This window comes from Macrobrachium nipponense, chromosome 30 (assembly GCF_015104395.2).
Source record: "Macrobrachium nipponense isolate FS-2020 chromosome 30, ASM1510439v2, whole genome shotgun sequence".
NCBI lineage: Eukaryota > Metazoa > Arthropoda > Malacostraca > Decapoda > Palaemonidae > Macrobrachium > Macrobrachium nipponense.
The window spans coordinates 39,687,428-39,710,459 of NC_087218.1; the positions used below are offsets into that span (position 1 = coordinate 39,687,428).

A 23,032-nucleotide genomic window follows, 5' to 3' on the forward strand; every position below is an offset into this window, starting at 1 on the left:
TCAAATGAGATTTCCTCCACTTAGTTACGAAAGCGCCAACAACGCCACACAAGAGTGGAATTGGACTGAAAGAATTGCTCTTTACCACAAGCCAAAGTTTCTCTAACATCTAGACACCTTAACCCAGGCAAACCCAAATAGCTGTGTAACAGCTTCATGTTTTTGCAGGTAATAATATGTATGGAAAACACTTGTTTAACAGTTTAATTCTTAGCAGGATGTATGAATATTTTTGTAATAACAGTTTTGCATTAATTGGAATGCCCCAATCAATTACTATTTTGGAACACTTGGTGTGCGAATAAGTTCTCATTTTTGCCAGTCTCATTGAAATAAGAAAATATTTTTTTATCCATGTTTGTATGCAGCGAGAAAAACTTACATACCAGGAGTAAGAACGAAAGGTTGTTTCTTTTAATTTATTGTATCAATGGTTACGGGATTTACATAATATATAAAAGAATTACGTATGACTAAGCTGTGTATTCAGAGATCTCCAAATGAATGTGTGATATAAGAGAAAAAAATTTATTTCAAACCTGAGTCAAGTAACTTCCACGGAGTCCACGACACCAATAAATTATCATAAGCCAAAGTAAACTCAGATTACCGCGAAAGAAGACTTGAAAAAACTAATACATCGAATCTTGACCAAAATTAGTATCGGATTTAATGAATAAAGGAGTTAACCCAACGTTTGTTTTAGGTATTTTCCTCTTGTAGATTTACACAACTCTACGCCATCCGTCAGTGCCAAACTAAACAATGCACGTGTCTTAGTACGAAAGAACTGCTTTGTGTGTAGCTTCAGTCGTTGTAATTAAGAGACGTTCCGTAAACAAAACCAATATGTAAATTAGGATATATAGTTTCCTGTGGGTTCTGAGGGGTGGTGAGCTGTAGGTAACAAAAAGTGATACAAATTAATACCACCTCAGTACGGTTATATACTCATTATGGTATTTGTGAATAACGACACAACCAACAGTCCACAAGACTGCTCAGTTTGACGAATCATTGTTCTAGTTCAATGTAAAACAAGAGGTGGAGTTAAAAGAATTAAAAGTAATTACAGTACGCACAATAAGGTGGGAGAGCTAATTCAGGAAAGTAGAACTAAAGGCAAATACGTACAGGAAGGTAGAAGGTGCAAATTCAAATAAACTTGCGCACCTTCCAAAAGATGGAAGGCATCACCTCCAGTTACTATGAGGCGTTAAACTCGATAAAAAATAAGAGCAGTATGTGACATTTATTACGAAATGCAAAGGGCCAGTTTTTTTTAACCACATTTATAAATTTGTAAATTTTAGATTTCATTTTCTGAATATCAAGTACGTAACGCAATAGGTAAAACTTTTTAACTACACTAATATATGAATGAAACCAAGAAAACTTCCAAATTAAATCCTTTGCTTATATAAAATAGAAAAGGCGTCAGCAAATAATGCGGTTATGACCTAATTTTAAGTAAACTGCCAAAATCTGACGTTATGGCTAAAAAAAAAAAATAAAAAACAAGTGAAATTTTCCGTCAGCTAATGCTAGTAACAATATTGCGCTTAGATTTATCTTTTTATGCCAAATCCAGTTCAGGATTCTCCAAAAGGTGTAAAATCACAAGGAGCAGCTTCTTGGATCTTCCAAGAGATTTTCCAAGCACTATTTTTTAAGAGTCAGTCTCCGTGCCTTGTAAAAGTCTAGTGATACTTGAAAGTCTTAGGAATCTGTTGTGAAATGCAGTACGTTACAGAAATAACAGTGAAGTCAGCAATACCGTTCAAGTCATCATTTTCCTTACAGTTCCCACCTGCTATGCATCATGCAACGAATTAAAATGACTATGAAACTTGCAAGGTCTTTTAATTTTAATTTGCATAAGTTCCTTATTCACTAATTTCCTCTTTTCCGAGTACGCTGTCTGTTTTGGGCTTAATACTAAGTGCTAACTAAGATAAACAAAGAAATCACAAGCAACATTATATGTATATGGGATCCATTCTCGCAGAAGTTACGCTCGAGCCCTTCCGAGTTAATCTACAATTACTTTGTACCTACTGCACTAAGACTCATCAATTATGTAATAAACACAATATGACGAGACACCGTCTGTCAAGCACGGTTATTGTTCGCATGCTGTCTGAACGTCGAACTACTTTTCCATTTTCTCAGAGCTGAGAGAGAGAGAGAGAGAGAGAGAGAGAGAGAGAGAGAGAGAGAGAGAGAGAGAGAGAGAGAGGGCGGGGGGGAGGTGGGGGAGGCGTAGTTTATGCAGTTCGGTTTGTATCAAATACATGCAGTCACTTTCAACCATTCCGATTTCTTATGGTGGTGGTTACTCCGAAAAATATTTGAGAATGTAAAATACTGCCTATACATATACACTTGGCCCTGAAAAAAGGATTTTTCAAATGATCTCATTTACGTAATTCGTAAATCCACTTAGAAAGGTCTGCAGACGGTGGGCGAAGGGAGGAGGAGCTGGGGCGAGGGGCACGAAGAACATTTTCTTCCTTTAAATATTGACAAAACCCAATATGTACATTGAGAAAAATATAAATTGAAACTGAGAAGTGACCAGTATAGAGCAGAGTAGCTATCGAATACGCCAACCGCATCGCCTATGTCTTTAGATCTTTGCCTGTATCACGATCCAGATAGAAGACCGTGACCTATGTCGTGGTCTATGTATACCCCTTCCTACGGCGTCCACCTAAGAAAGAACACATCTGGGATAAATTCTGTCTAACCATTCCATAACCTAGGGTTAAACTAGGGGGCTCTAGCCGTGCCCTGGCCTAACAGAGGTTGAGGGGAGGAACCCACCAGCCTGTGCAACTATTCTACATTATAACCTCCCCATTACCCATATTACTGGAAGTAGCTAAAATGTACATTCACAAACGTTTGGTGATCTGAACAAGTTTTGTTCCTTAAGGTTTTACGATATGTGTAGCCATTCCTGAGGCTGCTTCTACTAACCTCTGGTCTGAGGACAACCCCCTATTTCCTTTACCCTACTCCAACAGGGTCAGATTATTAAAACGAGTTTTACAGCAAACATCTCCATTCTTTTCAACATATACAACATTTATTTCATTAACCAGTCGGCCACAAATATCACAACTAACGTTTACAGGACACTTTTTATTTTTTATTTTTTTCCTTTTTACAATCATGGCTGCCATGACTGGAAACATACTCATTTGGAATAAAAATTCGAGGAACACTCTCCGCTTGGCATAGAAAATGCCCACAACACGAACTGAAAAACATAATTACCTGTGAAACAAATATATATCCCAGGGGTCATCTGTATATCACAGTAACAAAATTTAATAATCCACAGAGTTACAGGTCCGTCGGCACCCGAGCAGTCCTAGGACGAACTAAACAAAGGGGGGTAGGGCCCGTTTTTCAAGAACAGCAGAGTGAGTTTCTTAGCCAATCAGAAGTCTCCACCTTGGCAAAGCTTTCGTAAGCTGCATTAAATTCTTATATAGGCTAGAAGTCATTATGATGGATTCTTCTAGTTTCTGTAACGGAAAATGTAATTTCAATTATCATTTTAAATAGAAATGGGACTCGGGAAATTGGCGTACTGAAAATTTGTTTGCGTTCCCGACGAAAGCGAATATGAAACGGAGAAAAATAAGATTTTCTGTATTATACAGCAATCATGTTGAGAAAATTAAAGAATTAACATGAATTTCGAAAACGCAAATTCAATGTAGCATATCTTTGTTGTTACAGAACCTGCATTGTAATAATAATGGCTTAATCATTTTCACGTTGGCAAACTATGGCATGAATTTATGGTTATGCCGTACCGAAACATGGTTTCGTTTGTTCACAGTGAATCTCTTAAGTTGTGATTAACAGTCTGATATTTATTCTATCTATTTATCTATCTATCTATCTATCTATGTATTATATTATTATATATATATTAATATATAATATATATATATATAATATATCAATGTATTTATGTATGTATGTATGTATTATTCATATTTTAATATATATATATAGATATAATATATACTGTATTTTTGTATATATATATATATATATAATATATATATATATAAATGTATATGTATATATTATGTTTCAGTAAGTTTGTGAAACTAGGGATTTCACAAAATCGCTGAGAAAATTAAAGAATTAACATGAATATCGAAAACGCAAATTCAATGTAGCATACTTAATTCTACAGGTAACTTTTAATTCAAGATTTTAAGAAAACGCGCATACATTTTCGGCGCAGCAAAGGCTGAGAATATTGTCCCTTTTCAGTTTTAAAGTGAACTGTCAAGAATGGTTCTTTCCAAGATATACCTTGGTTCTTTCTATTGAGATTATTGTCACCAACAGCTCGGACGCGAAAAAGAGCGCAAGAACTGAATAAACCAATTCACGAACATGATTTTAAGCCGGGAAAGGACAAGGGCGGATGGTGAGTGGCCTAGAGACGCGGATCCAGGACAAAAATGCCTTCCAATGAGCGTCATAGACCATCAAGGGGTATCATTTAAAAATATAATACGAAGTAATTACACATTTGTTATGTCGAAACAGTATGGTGGGCTTAAAGGAATGATCAGGCACCGTTCTAACGTTACAAATTCACATTGTAATATGCTGTATATCTTGTATCTTAATTAAAACGTGTGCGAGTGAGCTTACAATTTGTGTGACTATATAAAAACATATATAAATATACACATATTACGCGAGCATGCAAGTATATGGGGATGCAATAATATATGGCATACTACGCAATTATTAATACCACTGTGATGACATCACCAAGTTTTGGACCAGTATATCACGTGACTTAGTTAAGAGCAAATCTTATAATAAAAGTACAGTAAAAGAGACCAATCCAACTTTCAAAGGCTCCACATTATTCTTACATACACAGAAAACTGAAAGAGTAGCAAACACCACTACACAAAATTATATAAATTTGGCCTTTATACATTACTGTCCTAGAGTATGTACTATAACATAAAAATGACGGTAATAAAAGAGACTGTCCAGACACTAAGTGCTAACCACAGAACGCCGGTAGTAAGAAAGGCTCTCGAGGTCTGAGCGACAGCAAATAGACCTTGAATGTAAATGTGGAGTTTATGGCCAGTAGACTCGTATTTCCGCAGAGAAAGAGTATATGGTTCAAATTGTGTTTTATTTTTTTTTATACCGATTTGCCTCTTAGTGCCAGTTACCAAAGACAGTGGTACTTGTACTCTTTCATTACAAAAACCAGTCGAGATATATTGGTAAGTCTAAAGATTTAGAGAGAGAGAGAGAGAGAGAGAGAGAGAGAGAGAGAGAGAGAGAGAGAGAGAAACAAGATGTATATCAACGGGTGAAGAGTATTTTACTAGTAAGTGTAAATTAATTACAGCCAATAAAGAAACTGACAGTGGTAAAAAAACTTTTTAGGGGGATATCACAAACAAAAAAGACAAATTTATATGATATGCAAGGGATACTTCTTCAAAAGTGCACACTAACAGTTATCTGCGCTTATTAGGAGAGAGAAATTAAGTAATGGTTGAGTCATCAAACTTAATTCCATGCTATACAACAAGATTAACAAATAAATAAATCAAAAGAGCAATATAGAGCCTAAGGACACAAAACGGCACTTATGAACGAAAAAAAAAAAAATTCAGACCACTGACAACAGCAAGATTCTCCATAAATTCCTGTGACGAAGACATGATCAGATTAGCATAAAATTCAAACATTTTTTAGTATTCACTCCACAAAGAAGGTATAAATGCTGTATTTGATCGTTTCCAGTGTCACGACAAAAATAAACATCAGCAAACTTTGACTGATTCTGGCATATTTTATTCGCTATCAAAATAGTATTACACAGGAAATGATTATACATCTGCTGGGCTTACAACTTAATGTTTTTCTCAATATATATTTTTAGTTACTCAGAATGCACAATGAAACTCGCCATTCCAACATCTAATAATAATAGAACGCGCTTTTACGTCATGGATGTAAACATACCAGCGATCACAAGGAAGACTAGACTACCCGTACGAAATGCAGGACACTTCATTTGATAAAATATAATTATTTTAATTGATTCAAACAGCTATTATGTTATTTTTACCTAAGTAATTATGATTAGTAAAATCATAATTTATTAATATTGCTAAAATAAAAAAAAATAGCATTGGCAATTTTCCTTAAATGACTTAAAAGATGTCGCTAGGTGATGAAATTAAAATGCTTGTATCTCAAGAATCTATTACGTCATACATAATTTGTTTGAGAACAATGAGATAAGATACACGTAACGTCATAAGCATTCACGAGAACCTGTGCACTAATAATTTGACGTCATTAACTGTCGTAGTTTGTGACTGTGAGTCATTCCTGGAAAGTACACCTAACTCCTACATCCGTTTCACAACAGTCTGTGGGATTACTATTTTCATTGAGAACTGAGAATAGTCAGTGCAAGGACGTGTTCCATTGAAGAACTTCCTACTTCCGCTTATTTGGGAAAGTTGGTATGTTATTTTATTGTAGTTATTGGCGTGAAGTCGAAAAGTTATGACTTCATTACCTAGCTATTTTCTGTCACTTTACTACTAGTCATCCTAGTTTACCAGTAGGCCCAGTTCAGCCTATCGGATCATACTAGGATATCTAACACTAGTGTAGCCTAAAGCATACTAAGCTACTACTAGGCCTAGCCTATTTGTGCGTTGCCATATTACTAAGTTTAAGGCCAACTAGGCATTAAAGTTATTTTAATTTAGCGTACTACCTATAAGGTTTCAGAGAGTGTATTCTAGGTACTACCTAATTTGTTTTTTTTTTCGAGTTCGGGACACAGGTTCTGCAGACTAGCTAAAACGAACCTAGGTACCTCCTACTTAACCTTTCCTAGAATGCTGCGTCCTGACCTAACCAGACCTTACTTTCCTAACCTTACCTAGGGCGTCGAGCTCTGATCTGACTGGATGTGCTTCTCCCCTCCCCCCACAGATCCCTCCAAGTAACACTAAACATTGGGCCAAGCTTCCATTTGGAGGTGCCTAGAGTTAGAACTTGATTCCATTGTTTTGCAGACTAGCCACACATTGAGTAGTAGCTATAGTGTTGTGTAGCCTATGCTTGTGGTTATGTACTAGCTATTACTCTAGGCTGAGCCTAGACTAATCTTCAGCTGACGATTGTAAATCCTGGGCTTACCTTATGAGAGACTAGCTCTCTGGTAGCAACCTTAACCTAGCAGGTAATTGTAATGAAGATGGCTGCGCAAAGATAGTATTTTATAGGGTAAAACACCGCGTGGACTGGCCCAACTCACCGACTATCACGGCTGGCCACCCTCCGAAAAAGTACTTTAAATGCGCCCTGACACCAGAGATGGTCATCAGTCACAAGTTGTTGTTGGTGAGAGAAGGAGTGAAAGACCTCTACTCTCCTTTCGAAGTAAGTATTTTCTCCAAAGTTAGAAATTAAGGCCATATATTAAGATTTAAACAGAGGGTAATGAAAAGGGTGGCCAACGCAGTGCAAACTTCACCAAAACGCTTTCAAAATTTTTACTTACTACTCGAAATATTTAGAAGATTGACGCCATCTCGATGTTTGCGGAGTCGCTTGTGTCAATAAACTTCCCATTTCCTGTGCTAAATCCGCACACCACTTGTACCCATAGACGCTGGGGCACTTTCATCACAACAGTCGTACACCGGAACTCTTACCAGCACTTATTTGTACTTATTCAAGGGGACTACGGCATTCTTTGTGGCATTTTGCGCTCTTCAATTGTTTATCAGTGTTGTCAATTGGTATGTGTTTACCCTCCAAACTGGGTATAAGACTTACACAAAACCAGGGAAATAAGTGAAATTAGCGTATCTATTTGTTGTATATATACATATTACAGCAATCTTATCATTACTGCATTACTATGACAACTAGAATTCATGGAAACAGTTTGTAAATGCATCGGCGTATGTGTGACGCTCCACTAGATTGGCAACGATAAGTCATTTTTCCTCGTGTCGTCTGCTCGTAAGTATAGTACAACCGAAATATTTGTAATTTTTCGGGGTTAATTTAGTTGCAAAAAAGGGATAATAGACATGAATTAAATAAACATTTTGAAGTAAAGTTAAACTAAATAATGAGTAAAGTAAACAATTGAGGGAATAAAGCTTGGCACCTCATATTCAGTGTTGTCGTCTGCTGCTCGCAACTGTGTTTGTGGAGTGAGTACTTAGGAACCAGGAACAGCAACGTGGTTCAAGTGCAATGTGGAGTGAATCAAGACCAAATTGTGTATAATTACAAAAAAATAAGCACTGTGGAGTTTCAGTTGTGATGGCAGTAAGGATAAAACCACCAATTACAAGGTAAAAATGAATTCAGTTCAAACCATGACCCTGGGAATAAAAAGTTTCATACATTCACTAATATAGGCAACAAAATGTTGTTTCATTGTGCTGACTACAACTGCAATCTTGAGTAAGATCAATAAACGTTACATATATACGCTAACATTGTTCAAATGATAGCTGGGAAGTCTGTGAAAGATGGTGGATTGTCCGTGATTAGACCAGCCAGCCTGACGATAGCCGCCATATTGGATTTCAAAACTGCCTTGAAAACATATTTTACGAAGAGCGTCACATGCTTATTTTAGCTCGTATGGTATGCTTTTGAATGGTATGCTTAAAGTTGTAATTGTATTCTTATTTAACCAATTAAATATCAAGTGAATAAGACCCGGCCAGCGTGATGACGATGGATCGTCCGTGATTGTTTACCCTATTAGGTTATTGCAGTACAGGGAAGATCAGTTAAGAAATGTACCGAGATGATGAGAAATTAACTGTCTTTTGTTTAGCCTATAAGTATATTTATTTCCATCCCTAAGGGGCTATTACCAAACACAGTGTCCGCAGAGCTTTCATCATTTAGGCTATAACTAGGTAGGTTAGTACTAGCCCTTTGGGGATGGACATAAAAACACAAACAAAAGGCAGTAAATTTCACACTCTCAATACATTTCTCACAGTATCTCACTATAATGCATCATATATACACTCTTCTAGCTATACTGTTTAACTAAAAGATTAATAAACTATATTTAAATTTACTGCCAGCATTCTAACTTTCTTAGCAAATGTCGAGTTCTAGGAACTGCAAACCTATTAGGACTAATGGTAAGATTAAGCAAAGAGAAAACCTAGGCATCACTTTCCTAACCTAGGCTTAATTGTTTAGGTAGGAACAAAGTTCGATTCTGTACCTGGCTTAGAGAATTGTTGGATGGACTACCTGACTCGGGGTTAGGCTAGCCTATAGATTATCTGCAAAGCCCCACCTTGACCAAGGCCTTAGGGTATGTTAGGTTAGTGGATTTTGACCAATTCTAGGAATATTTATACTTAAACACTCTGGTCTGTAGTTACTTTGTTTTGTTCTGAAAAAAAAAAGCGTAAGTTGCTTGATAGATTTGTGTCACTGGTTGGTTAGTCTAAGTAAGCCTTAGCCTAGGTTAGGGTGTATATACTTTGGTTAATTTAACAGATGATTAAGACTTCCACCAGAGGAAGTTTTGTATTAGGTCAAGTGTTTATGAGTGGCAAATATTTGTCTCGAAATCCATGAAGTGCTGTACATTTTTTAAACTAGCCTAAACTACACATGTTTATATCTTTGCATTCCCGTATCACTTTTGCAATTTAGGGCAATAAGGAATTGGGTCAAGGAAAACAAAAGCAAGTATTAAGTCACCAAGGCACCAAAAATAAATCTTAGCCTAATAACCAAGGCAACAACCAGGATAAAGCAACCTACTTTTTAAAACTCATGATAAGTATTTTTGTGTTTCTCATTACTACTATAGAAAAATAATATAAATTGTGTACGTGCTATATTAGGGTGTTTTACAGGGATGCCTCTAACCAAACCTAAGACACCAGGTCCTGCTGAAGGAGAAAGCTCCCAGACTCCCTTCCTGGAATGCCACCATGACCTTTGTGAAACCCATTGATTATTATAAGTTTGCAAAATGGAACTTGGAAGGTTTGGAGTCCCCCATACACTACTGTCCTAGTGATTCAGGGCCATGGGTGTATTATCTTTGAAAGAAACCCTTCACACTTGCCAAAAATCATATAGATGGACTATTTTGATTTAGGTTTGGCTGTTTATTATTGCAGAAAAATTAGGCTATATACAGTAAAGTAAGAATCTGGAGGCAGGTTAGTAAATGAGGTACCTACAGTATTTACTGGCTGGTTTAAGAAGTCCTCGTCAAATTTCTAAGTGGCCATTTAACCTTTCCATCAACCTTCAGTAAATATCTGACCTCCTTGGTGATTCTTGCTTATTATTTTTCCACCTCTTTATGATCTTTATTCTTATGTAACACCACATATTTGTAGCTTTTGGTTTCAGTTGTTTTTTCATTTCCAAAAATTAAAAAAATTTTATTTTCTGAGTTGTATTTCCTGTATATAATTTTTTTATGTAATTGATTTGTCAACACATTTTTTTATATTTTTCATCTGAGCAAATGATTAAGAATTATTACTATTTCCTCAAGACCACAGGATTTATTTCTTCCATAATTCATTGTCATACTTGCTGAAATCTATGTTCATATATAGTTATGATTTCTACCAGAGCCCATATAATTTTGAAGTGAAGATTTTTAAGAAGGTGAAACCTTGGTCGTGAGGTTTTGTGTAAGTACATTCAAGATCATTGTTTGGATTCTTACGCAGGGACATTAGCTGAAATGACCAGGTGTCTGTGGAAAAATATAAAGAATTAGTTTGTTCTCTTATTTCATGTTACCTCCACCTCAAACTTCCAAGGACAGAATAGCCTTTTGTTATTGATGTGTTGCAGTGTTTGACTTTCCAACTTTTTATCAGACAATGAGCAAGGAAAATTAATTATGTTCAGGAGTAAAGTCCTTTGGTCACGCAGTATAGAATTTTCATTTAATACAGCCTTTTGGCTGAAATCACTTAGGATCTTTTGTCAGGTTGGGGATTGAAAGCAGAGTTCAAACTTTCAAATGCATATGCAGTGCCTTCCCAAGAGGAAGTGTTGAGTAATAGGTGCCTCCCTTACATATTGAAGAGTTTGCCACAGATTTGTTAATTCGAAACATACTGATAGCATCAGTGTTTGACCCTCACTGTTACGTAATTACGTACATCTTGGTGAGGAATGACCGTTGTGCAATGTTATTTGTATATACTTTTTCTCTACTTTGAACATTGAAAATAACCTTGGTTTAGAATGCGGTAGTATTGCCTCACATTCCATATTCTTGCTTGGGTTACAATATGTTAAAGTTTATTTACTGTTAGGTACATTAGTTATGATTCTTGACGTTCATGGAATTGTTAATTGTACAAGTGAAAAAAACATGGTCTGTTCAGTACAGTTTTGGCTTATCCAAATTGTTGGTTTATCCTGTACAATCTAGGTTTATCCAGGACAATCTTGGTCACTTTAGAACTAGGTTGTGCATTTTCTGAGTCATAGCTTTGCTTTCATTTTGTGATGACATTTTAATATGTATAGTGAAATCTCGTAGAATTCTAATAAGGCTAACCAAAGAATCATAAATATTATTGTTATTATTATTGAGGAAAAATCAGATAAATAGCAAGTGTTGTACTGTACATACCATATATAAGAGCTAAGAAATGGTCCAGGAGCTAAGTACAGTACTTTATGGTGGAATGACAGCCATTTTCCTTTTTACCCCTTCCCATATGACTAATATCCATAAAGAGAAACAGTTGGTTATAGTGTACCCTTATGGTATTGCAACAGAATAAAAGTTCTGCACTAATTTATAGTGCTCAAGATCTAGTTATTGTAGTTGCACCAAGACAACTTTGACAATGAATATTGTTCAGTTTTTATCAAACTGATTTTAATGCAGCAATTAACTTGGTTTACTATTTTTTTTCATAAACTATGGCATTTACTTTCTTGTTGCTATTCACAGTTTTTCATGAATGGCAGCAGAGTTGCTTCTGCTCAAGCTTGAAGCAAATCTTGACATATTTTATCTAGTATTCCATAAGTCAGCATTCTAGGACTTTTTGCTGATTTTATTTTGTACTGGTAATGGTTTTTGTTGAGTTTGGTTTGTACTGGTGATGGTTGTTTTCTTTGACAAGCGAGAGTTGTTTTCCCAGAAAACTACATCATACATTATGTATAGGTCTATATACAATGTAACTCTTATTGCTGTTATTTGCTAAGTGAATTGGTTGTTGTGTGTCTCAATAGTCTGAAGTAGATCAGTATATATTATTTAGTAGAGTATGAAGCTGAAGACTAGCTAAACAAAGATTGTTTATGTCATCATACAATCTTTTTTTGTCTTATGTTTGTCCCAGTAATTTTTATCCTTGTCAAGTCTGTTTTCATTATCAGTGTAATGGATTTACAACTCAGTAATAGCTACTTTCAGTGGCATATTTGCCTCTTCCTCATATATTTTTACCTATAAAGGGGTTCATCAAGCTGGATTACTGTATTGACCATGCAGAGTTGTTATGTCATTATGATAACGTGCTTTATGAAAGAAAACTTTGTCTGCTTGTGGTGTTTTTTTTTTTTTTTTTTTTTTTTTTGCACTGGTGTTTATTTCACAGTTTCAAACATCTAACTCACCTGGTAGTTATATATATAGCTTACGTCCCTGACGTCACGGCAGAATTTCAAAACTCGCGGCAATCGCCGATTGGGTAGTCAGGTGCACCACCTGTGCGCCCTCTACCAGGTACGTAGCACCATACCACTATTCCTCAGATCTTCCCTGCCGCCGCTACGGTGACATCGTTGGAACTTCGCTCGTTATAGCCCGTGTCTTTTGCAGTATTATTTGGTGAAGTACACTTTGGCTTTGGCTTTCGCTTGATTGGATTTTGATTTCGTTTCGATATTGTTGGTTTGACCTTTGCTTGTTTTTGATCTCTCTTTTTGATTTCTCATCATGTCTGATTCTGCTTCAAGTTTGAGAATGTGTGTGAAAGGTTGCAAGACTAGACTTGCTAAATCCTCTTTAGATCCTCATTCTATTTGTAGTAAAATGCAGAGGAAAAGTTGTGAGATAGGTGATAGATGTGATGAATGTGTAGGCTTTGCCTGAGACTGAATGGATTGAATATTACCGCTATGTGCGTAAATTAGAGAAGGATAGGATAAGGAGAGCGAAGAAGACCTTGTCTCGCTCCTCCATAGACAGTCAAGGAATAGATAGTTCTCTATCCCTCGATAATCCTATTGATCCTCCTCCTGTTGTATCATTACCAAATCCATTTTTCAGAAACAGGTAAAAGTCCATCATTACAGGACTGAGCGGCCATTCAAAGCCCTTGGTCAACGGGTAGAATCCCTGGCACAAGACAGGGATAAATTATGGTCTAATATGAGAGATATTAAAGTGAATAGTGAAATTAGTGCAAGTGCAGTGGAGGGTGCGGCCGCTCGGACTTGTCGTGCTCCTAGTCCTAGACCTCTTCCAAGCTCACCAACCCCTGTGAGAAGGAAAGTCGACCGACGAAGGGAGGCGAGAGGTTTTAGCTCCCGAGCGGTCGTCCCCTCGAGCGTACCTGTAGACGATCCCCAGGACGCTCACCCTGGCTATAGAAAAGGCGAGGTTAAAGTGTTTTCTTCGTCTTCTGACGACGCAGTACCCAGACGGGCTGGCGTCAGACTTCTAAATCCAGACCCATTAAAAGGAAATCCCAGGACGCCGAGCGTCTTGATACTGGACGCCAGGACGATATACGTCAAGAGCGTCCAGGATGTAGTCATTGGAGCAGCCCGAGCGCTTCCCTTCAGGTTCCGATATTTGCTCTCCTACCAAATTAAGACGTAAGACGTCCCACAGGCGACCATCGTCTTTGGTAGGAGGCAAGGAAATATTGGAAAGGGGGAAACCTTCGGTGCAAACTGCAACTCCGGATCGTTTCTCTTTCGAATTCCGATGCTTCCTCTCCTGCAACTCAAGACGCATGATGTCGCACAAGCGGCCGTGTCTTTGGCAGGAAGTAAGGAAGGATCGGACGAAGGGAGACTTTCGGTGCGTGCTACAACTCCTGTTCGCTTCTCTTTCGTCTCCGATGTTTGCTCTCCTACCAATATGAGACGTAAGATACCGCACAGGCGGCGTCGTCTTTGATAGGAGTAAAGGAAGCATCGGACGATTGGATGCCTTCAGTGCATGCTCCTGCTCCTCCTTCGGATTGGCGTTCTTCAGGCCTTTCATCTCAAGACGAACAGAATGAAGAGAGAGAGATTGACTTTGCAACTTCTCTAGTCTGTTCCCAGCAGCAAGAAGCTCCACAGTTTTCCGTACTGCAAGATTTTAAGCAGAAACTCTCCTCTCTTATGCAGTCATATCAACCTGCTACTCTTACTGTTAAACGCCAGGACGAAAAACGTTTTAAAGCAAGACGCCAGGATGAAAAACATCTTGAAGCAAGACAGCAGGACGATAAGCGTCTTGAAGCAAGACGCCAGGACGAAAGAAGTCTTGAAGGAAGACACCAGGACGAAAACGTCTTTGAAGCAAGACGCCAGGACGAAAAACGTCTTGAAGCAAGACGCAAGGACGAAAAACAAAACGTCTTGAAGCAAGACGCCAGGACGAAAAACGTCTTGAAGCAAGGACGCCAGGACGAAAATCGTCATGAGACAGGACGCCAGGACACCAGGCATCAAGGTACTGGACGACAAGACTCCAGGCATCAAGAAACTGGACAGCAGGATGCAAAAAAACGCAACATGACATCGCTACATCAGTTTGTGTCTCAATCAGAAGAAAGGAATGAAGACATCCCCCATTCTCCTTTTGATCAGATGCAAGTCGTTTCCGAGGAAGAATATCAAACAGATCTACAACCTTCAGCAGATCTTAAAAGGCTTATGAAAGTTTTGCGGAACTTTTTCCAGAAAGTTTTGTGCCAGCTGCCCCTCGTTCTCCACCTTCAGAGTTCACTTTAGGGAAGGCTTCTAAAGAATCCGACTTTACGAAGATGGTATTATCGCGCTCTTCGAAAAGAGCCTTGAAATTAATGAAGGAATGGATGGACTCTAAGAAAGACCAGGGAAAACAGCTTTCTCATTTCCTTCCGGCCAGATTAGCTTCCAGATCCAGCATCTGGTACGACACTGGAGAAGTCCTAGGTTTGGGAGTTCCAGCTTCTTCCCATGGGGACTTCTCTAGTCTTGTGGACTCTTCTCGTCGGACGGCCATGGGGAAGACGAAAGTGTTTTGGTCTTCCTCTGAAATGGACCACCTCCTCAAAGGGATTTTTAGAGCCTTCGAAGTCTTTAACTTCCTAGACTGGACTCTGGGTTCGTTGGGAAAGAAAATTGAAAACTCGAAGTCTACCAAAACGGAAGAACTCGTTCACCTTATGTCATGCATTGACAAAGCGCTTCGAGACGGGTCGAACGAGCTAGCAGCCCTTCTCTCAGCTGGAATCTTGAAGAAAAGGGCCAATTTTGTTCTTTTCTTTCGAGTGGAGTAACGCTCACTCAGAGAGCGGAACTGCTTTTCGCTCCTCTTTCGGATCATCTTTTTCCGCATAGTTTGGTAAAAGAAGTATCCTCAGCTCTGACTCAAAAAAGCGACACAAGATCTGATGACTAAAGCAGCAAGGAGAGTTGTTCCGTCAAGTTTTGCAGGACAGAAACTTAAAGAAACCACTCCTCTACCACGTAGTTCTCGGCCCTTTCGAGGTAGATCCTCAGGAGAGGGAATGCAAGACCTATTACAAAAAACTCCAAGAAAAGAGGCTTCAGAGGAGGAAGTAATAAAGTCTGACAAAGTTCTTCTTCAGACAGTGGTAGGAGCCAGACTCAAAAATTTCTGGCAAACATGGGAGAAAAAGGAGCAGATCCTTGGTCTATTCAGCTTCTCAAAGAAGGATACAAGATCCCTTTCTGGAAAAAACCCCCCTTAGCAGAAAGACCGATCGATCTGTCAGCCAAGTACAGAGAGGAGTCAAGACTCTAGCGATACAACAAGAGGTTTCTATGCTAATTCAGAAGGAAGCAATAGAAAGAGTTCAGAACCTGGAATCTCCGGGGTTTTACAATCGATTATTCCTGGTCCCCAAGAAACTCGGGCGGATGGAGACCGATTTTGGACGTGAGTTCCCTGAATTTTTTCGTGAAGAAAACAAAATTCACTATGGAGACAACGAAATCAGTTCTTGCTGCAGTCAGACGAGACGACTGGATGGTTTCGTTGGATCTCCAGGATGCTTATTTTCACGTCCCGATCCACCCAAACTCCAGAAAGTACCTAAGATTTGTTTACAAGACAGAAACATTTCAATTCCGAGCTCTTTGTTTCGGTCTAAATACCGCACCTCAAATTTTCACAAAACTTATGAGCAACGTAGCAGCAATGCTACACAAGAAAGGCGCATCAGAGCCTCATTGTATCTGGACGATTGGCTCCTCAGAGCCCATTCCTACGCCAACTGTCTGGAGAATCTCCAGAAAACAATTCGATTATCAGAAGACCTAGGCCTTCTGATAAACCACCAGAAATCCCAACTGATCCCATCCCAGGAAATCTTGTACTTGGGTGGGGATGAGGATTCAGAGTCAGGTTTTCGGGCTTTTTCCGTCCACATTGAGAACGGAACAAGCTTTAGAGAAAATAAGAAACTTCCTAAAGAAACAGAAGTGCTCTGCGAGGGAGTGGATGAGTCTGCTGGGGACCTTTTCTCGCTAGAACAGTTTGTCTCCTTGGGAAGACTGACCTACGCCCTTTGCAGTTTCATCTAAATCAGCATTGGGACAAGAAGAAGACACTAGAGTCAATGTGTATTCCTGTTTCGAACGACATGAAACACTATCTACAGTGTGGAACGATCCCGTCAAGCTCCAGGAAGGCCTCTCCCTAGAGCAGAGGAACCCAGACCTAGTGTTGTTTTCCGACGCCTCGGACTCGGGCTGGGGAGCAACACTGGGGAAGTTAGAAGTCTCGGGCTTCTGGAACAAGGAGCAAGTAAAGTTCCACATCAATCTGAAAGAATTGACTGCAGTTTTCCTAGCTCTCAAGAATTAGAGAGCGTAGTCCGGAACAAGGTGGTACAGGTCAAACAGTCCCGACAACACAACGGCATTGGCCTACATCAGCAAACAAGGCGGGACTCACTCAGTCTCTCTGTACAGAGCAGCAAGAGAACTGCTCCTCTGGACAAAAGGAAAAAACGTGATTCTGGTAACACGCTTCATTCAGGGAGAAAAGAATGTGAGAGCAGACATCCTGAGCAGAAAACATCAAGTCTTGACAACAGAATGGACTCTCCATCAGGAGTTTGCAAGAGTCTATGGCGAATCTGGGGGCGCCCTTGCATAGATCTCTTTGCAACAGCGCAGACAAGACGGATGGAGACTTACTGTTCTCCAGTCCCAGACCCCGAAGCAATCCACATAGATGCGTTCCTTCTGAATTGGACACATCTAGACGTGTACGCCTTTCCCCCATTCAAGTGGTACACAGAGTGTTACAAAGTTTGTGGCTCCACGAAGGAACCAGGATGACTCTAGTGGCACCCTTCTGGCCGACAAGAGAATGGTTCACAGAGGTACTGGAATGGATGGTGGATACCCCAGAAGCCTTCCGTTAAGAGTAGATCTACTCAAACAGCCCCACTTGGAAAGGTATCACCAAACCTCCAAGCTCTTCAGCTAACTGCCTTCAGACTATCGAAAAACTCACAAGAGCTAGAGGATTTTCGAGGGAGGCAGCGAGTGCAATTGCAAGAGCAAGGAGGTCTTCAACCATTAAGGTATACAATCGAAGTGGGAGACTTTTAGAGGATGGTGCAGGACAACTCTATTTCCTCTTCCAGTACCTCTGTGACTCAGATAGCAGATTTTCTGCTATACCTCAAGAAGAGACGTAACTTTTCTGCTTCTACTATCAAGGGTTATAGGAGCATGCTAGCAGCTGTCTTCAGGCATAGAAACCTTAATCTATCTGATAATAAGGATCTACAAGATCTTCTTAGATCCTTCGAGACAACTAAGGAAAGAATACAATCCTCAACATCTTGGAATTTGGATGTAGTCCTCAAGTTTCTCATGAGTGACAGGTTCGAACCCTTACAGGAAACATCCCTTAAGGACCTCACCATGAAAACTCTGTTCCTGATTAGCCTAGCAACAGCAAAGAGGGTCAGCGAAATCCATGCCTTCAGCAAAACTGTAGGTTTCAGACAGGCAAAGCCATCTGCTCGCTACAGTTGGGATTCCTAGCCAAAAACGAACGCCCCTCTCAACCCTGGCCCAAGTCATTCGAAATTCCGAACCTCTCGGATCTCACGGGTGAGGAAGTAGAGAGAGTTCTTTGTCCGGTAAGGTCTCTGAGGCATTACTTGGAGAGAACGAGACAATACGTGGCACTTCAGAAGGGCTTTGGTGTTCGGTCAAGAAACCCTCTCTGCAAATGTCGAAGAATGCGCTATCCTTTTTTATAAGGCAATTAATTAGGGAAGCGCATTCAGCATGTACTGAAGCAGATATGAAGCTACTTAAAGTTAAGACTCACGAGGTTTAGAGCTGTAGCAACCTCGGTAGCATTTAACAAAATAGATCTCTTCAGAATATCCTGGACGCAACTTTCTGGAGGAGCAGTCAGTTTTTGGCGTCGCACTATCTTACGCAAGTGCAAACTTTGTATGAAGACTGCTACACACTGGGTCCGTTTGTAGCAGCTCTTTCAGTAGTGGGAAAAGGGTCTACCCCTTAAAACCCATAATCCAATACTCTTTTTCTTCTCTTGGAACTATTGAAAAGTTATGGTTGTTTGTGGAGACTGGATGCAGTCTTCCACAATCATTGATCTTTAGTCAGGTGATCAACTTGTTCCTTAGTAGTGCCCGGAACAAGAGTATTGTAGGGAGTCTAGTCACATAGAGGTTTGACCGGTTGACAGTCTCCAAGAGGTCTTCAGCCCCCTGTGGGTGGATCGCTGGACCTCATAAGGAAAGCAGACACAATGAGACAGGATATCATTAAAGTCAGCTTCCTTAACAGGTACGAACCCGTAAGTTTGTTTTTATTAACACTTATGTCAATTCCAACGATGATAGCTGTTTCTGACCCTCCACCAAAGGTGTTAATCAGCTATATATATAACTACCAGGTGAGTTAGATGTTTGAAAATGTTATTTTCATGATAAAATAAATTTTTTAACATACTCACCTGGTAGTTATATATAATTAAATTCCCACCCTCCTCCCCTCTAGAAACTATGGGCATGGAAGATCTGAGGAATAGTTGGTATGGTGCTACGTACCTGGTAGAGGGCGCACAGGTGGTGCACCTGACTACCCAATCGGCGATTGCCGCGAGTTTTGAAATTCTGCCGTGACGTCAGGGACGTAAGCTATATATATAACTACCAGGTGAGTATGTTCAAAAATTTATTTTATCATGAAAATAACATTTTAGAGAAGATTAGACATGTAGGATGTTAAAATGTATGTTGGATAGATAAGGTTGCTTGACCTCTGTTATATTTAGGTTATGGGATGTGAAAACATCACTGTTTCATTTCAAATGAATATTAGAATTTTATTGGGATTGGGTTATGGACTTGGAAATTTACTTATCTGTAATATAAGACTGTTTTCTCAAAAACAAGTATGGAAAACAATTGTTGTAATAACTTTATAATACAATAATAAGTACATTGCCAAAACATAAATTATTAGAAAATTCTGTTTATTCAATGAATTTGAGCTAAAATTTTGTATAAATCATGATCTCAAATTTCGTGTTAATGTGTCCAAATTATACGTACAGGGCTTATTATACAGCAGTTAGGATCAAGAGTTATTTTAGGAAGGGAATTTATAAATTTTATTTAGATAAAGTGAACCTACTGTATTGGTAGGTTAATTAGAAAATTCAAATGGTAAAAAAATACCACTTAACACATCTTAATAGTATGTTATAGTAGTATGTAAAGTGGAAAAGAAATGAGGTAGCTGTTTAAAAAAAATTCAGTACACAGTGTGAAAATTAAAAGTGAAATCCATTAAAAGTTGTTGCTGAATGAATATGCAATGTGCCTGTAAGTCATGTTGGAAGCAAGTAAGTCCACAAGCAATTGTTTGGCTGCCCATTCATGAGATGCATGTCAGTGATCTTATGTGTATGATCAGAGTATTTTACTCTGAATGGACTTTAGGGCACTGCTAGAGATGACTGTTTAGTTTATTTGTGTTTTCTTTTTCATTGAACAGCTGTGCAGGATGGAGAGGTAATGTACTGTCTTTGGCATGTTGCTGTTATTAATGCTAGGCAGTAGGAATTATTGTAGACCTACGAAAGATATGAAATAAGTTACCGTACATTTTTTTTCATAAATTCAGATGGTATTGCCTTTTGTGTTGCTGTATAGTGCTGTATTATAATTTATAGCAACTGGCTTGAATTTGTATTACTGTACAGTTCTTGATTGTACAGTTTTTTGTTTTACCATAAAGACTACAGTTTATCATTATGTTGCTACTGAACTAAGATTTTGCATTTCACACTTTTTGTGGTACGTTTGAATAATTTCTTTTGTACTGAAATTCAGTATAGTAATACAGCTCCTGTTGCTAAAGTTTTTGTGAGTGTCAACAATTTCAGTAGTCTGCATTATATACTAATATTATAGTACTTAGTTTCGTCATTGTTTTTATGTACAATATGTAATTCCCTTTTTATGTCAACAATATTTCCCTGTCCTGTTGACATTATTGCAACCTGTTTGGATTTCATCAAAAACAGTTAATTGTTGCTATTCAATAAGTGCTTTTGTTTAAAAAGCCAGGTCCTAATGTAGGTATTCACTATAGGCACTGCGTAGGTTGCTCTTGTAGTACCGAACTATTAATGATTTTGGAAGGTTGCAGTTCAGTTTGATGATGTACTTGAATTTTCTTGTAGGCTCAGGCGATTATTGATTGGCTACCTATTGAATACCTCAATCTGTATTAAACACTTATCCGTTGTTGGTTGATTGTTAATTACATGAAATTGGTATAATATCGGTATAATCTTGGCAGCAGTTCTGAGTCCCATTTTTTTTTTATTATATGAGAGTGACTGAAAAATGTAATAGACTAAAGATCTGATGAAACAAATGAATGTGTTCGTAAGAAAATAAAAACCATTGCTTTTATGGTCTTTAGTGGGTCAGACTAACTGTTGAGTCCAGTTTATAGTGGGGATTAATGAACATTTTTGGTGGTCTTATTTCATCCAGATTACCCAAAATATTTTATTTTACCCTTTTATCCTTTAATTCACTATGGTAATATTCTTGCCTGGGTGATGTTCATTTTGATGTTTATAATTGTATTATGTTTATCAGATGAAGTGAGACCTGAAGAAATTGTTAAAATATATTGAGTGTTAATATGTCCTTTTTGTACGTATTGTACTAGTGGGATCCATATACGTACTGTCAAAATATATTTTTGGCACAGTGTTAACCATCCTCTTAAGGGGAAGCTTATAGTTTCAGGTATAGTGCATGACAGTTCAAAATCTCTCGAGGGAATTTGAAACCTATTTCTGACATGAATACTTAGATCATCAGCCAGGAGTTATTCTGGACTCCATTTGAAATTATATGCTAGAGCTAATCAGCCCAAACTGAGATAGTCATTCTGTGTGTGTGAGGCTGATTAGCTTACAAAAAAGTCATCCTGAGTAAACTTCAGACTTTTAAAGTAGAAGTTACAATGTTTATATGATTAAGAGATTCTTCAAGGAGATAAATTTTTTCACAGCTAGTAGAATTTTGCAAGGCTATTCATACTGACTTGGTTATACTGGAAACCACAACATTTAGGCTTCAAAAAATCCTTTCTGTAGAATGTAGAGGGATATTTGGAAATTTAGGAAAATCACCCAAGGACTGTATCATAGGCAATGTTTATAGAAAGTCTTACCATTTTGGGAACTGTTAATCCAAGAGTATAGTAACCACCAATGAATCACAAAGTGGACAGTATCTTGGACTATAAATTTACCTCCATCTGTTTAAGTTTAGTGTAAAGGCTCATCCCTTTTGCTTAGAGTTCTAGTTAAGGAAAGAAGAATTAGTGGTAGGCGCAGATTTCCTTTAGTTTATTATAGGTCTTTCCAGAATAGGTTGGAGGCTTTCAGAAGATTTGAATGACTGTCGCCATATCTTGAGCATAACAGTATTCTCAAGAAGGCTGTCCACACATTCGGCATTACAGAAATAAGATCCACCAAACAGACTACTTCTTCCTGTAGAGAAGTTTCAAGGTGTATGGGCACAAGTTAATTAAGCTGTATATCATTATGAAGTTGTTCTAGTGGATTGCAAAATGAGGTCTTTGTTAGACATAACCAATACAAATAACACCAGCTCTAGAGACTTTATGTAATCCTTCCTCTATTTTCCTGATTGGACTTTGAACCCCAAACTTGGAGGCATCTGTGGAGAAATTATGGATGTCAGTGGGGCATAACATGTAGTGTTCCATATTGTAGTGACCTAGAACTGTCTATTCAGATGTGTATCAAAGATGGTATGAAACTTGAGTTATTCAAGGTTGTCTTTCTGACAAGATGGTATCTATATATTTCGATAAACTAGCATGATTAAGGGTTCCCATTATCTTGTAAAATTATGCTGTCTTCATCAGGATAGCATATTTCTTCTTGATGACTGAGAGACTTAGTATATTTAGCAACTTTTCAGCATTCCATGAAATCCAAATCCTGGTTATTCTGCAGGCTACTGTAACTCTTTTTCAAATTACATAGCTCTCATCCATTCATCTTTGAAATTTGCTAGGATATCAATATATTTTTTAACTTGATGACAGATGATCAGTTTTATTTTGAGACTGAATAGAGGAGACTTGATTAAGGTTTTTTTTCCTCCATTTCCCCCAAAATCTTATATCTTTCTCCAAGGCCATT

The 23,032-nt window shown here is 38.3% G+C and overlaps 1 protein-coding gene and 1 long non-coding RNA gene across 4 annotated transcripts in view; one reads left to right on the top strand and one right to left on the bottom strand.

Moving 5' to 3' along the window:
* The window catches only part of LOC135202053 (uncharacterized), a 35,685-nt gene extending 32,273 nt beyond the window's left edge, over nt 1-3,412 (bottom strand). Inside the window, exon 1 of the long non-coding RNA XR_010311660.1 lies at nt 3,283-3,412. This is a non-coding gene — a long non-coding RNA (uncharacterized LOC135202053). The remainder of the gene's footprint in view (nt 1-3,282) is intronic.
* A 2,892-nt stretch (nt 3,413-6,304) lies between these two features.
* LOC135202461 (charged multivesicular body protein 2a-like) overlaps nt 6,305-23,032 on the top strand; it is a 40,894-nt gene continuing 24,166 nt past the window's right edge. Inside the window, exons 1-2 of one of the 3 annotated variants that reach the window (XM_064231862.1) lie at nt 6,305-6,551; nt 20,326-20,342. In XM_064231862.1, coding sequence (XP_064087932.1) covers nt 20,335-20,342 — 8 coding nt within the window. In that variant the 5' untranslated portion in view covers nt 6,305-6,551; nt 20,326-20,334. The remainder of the gene's footprint in view (nt 6,552-20,325; nt 20,343-23,032) is intronic. The other 2 variants (XM_064231864.1, XM_064231863.1) reach the window with 2 other exon arrangements.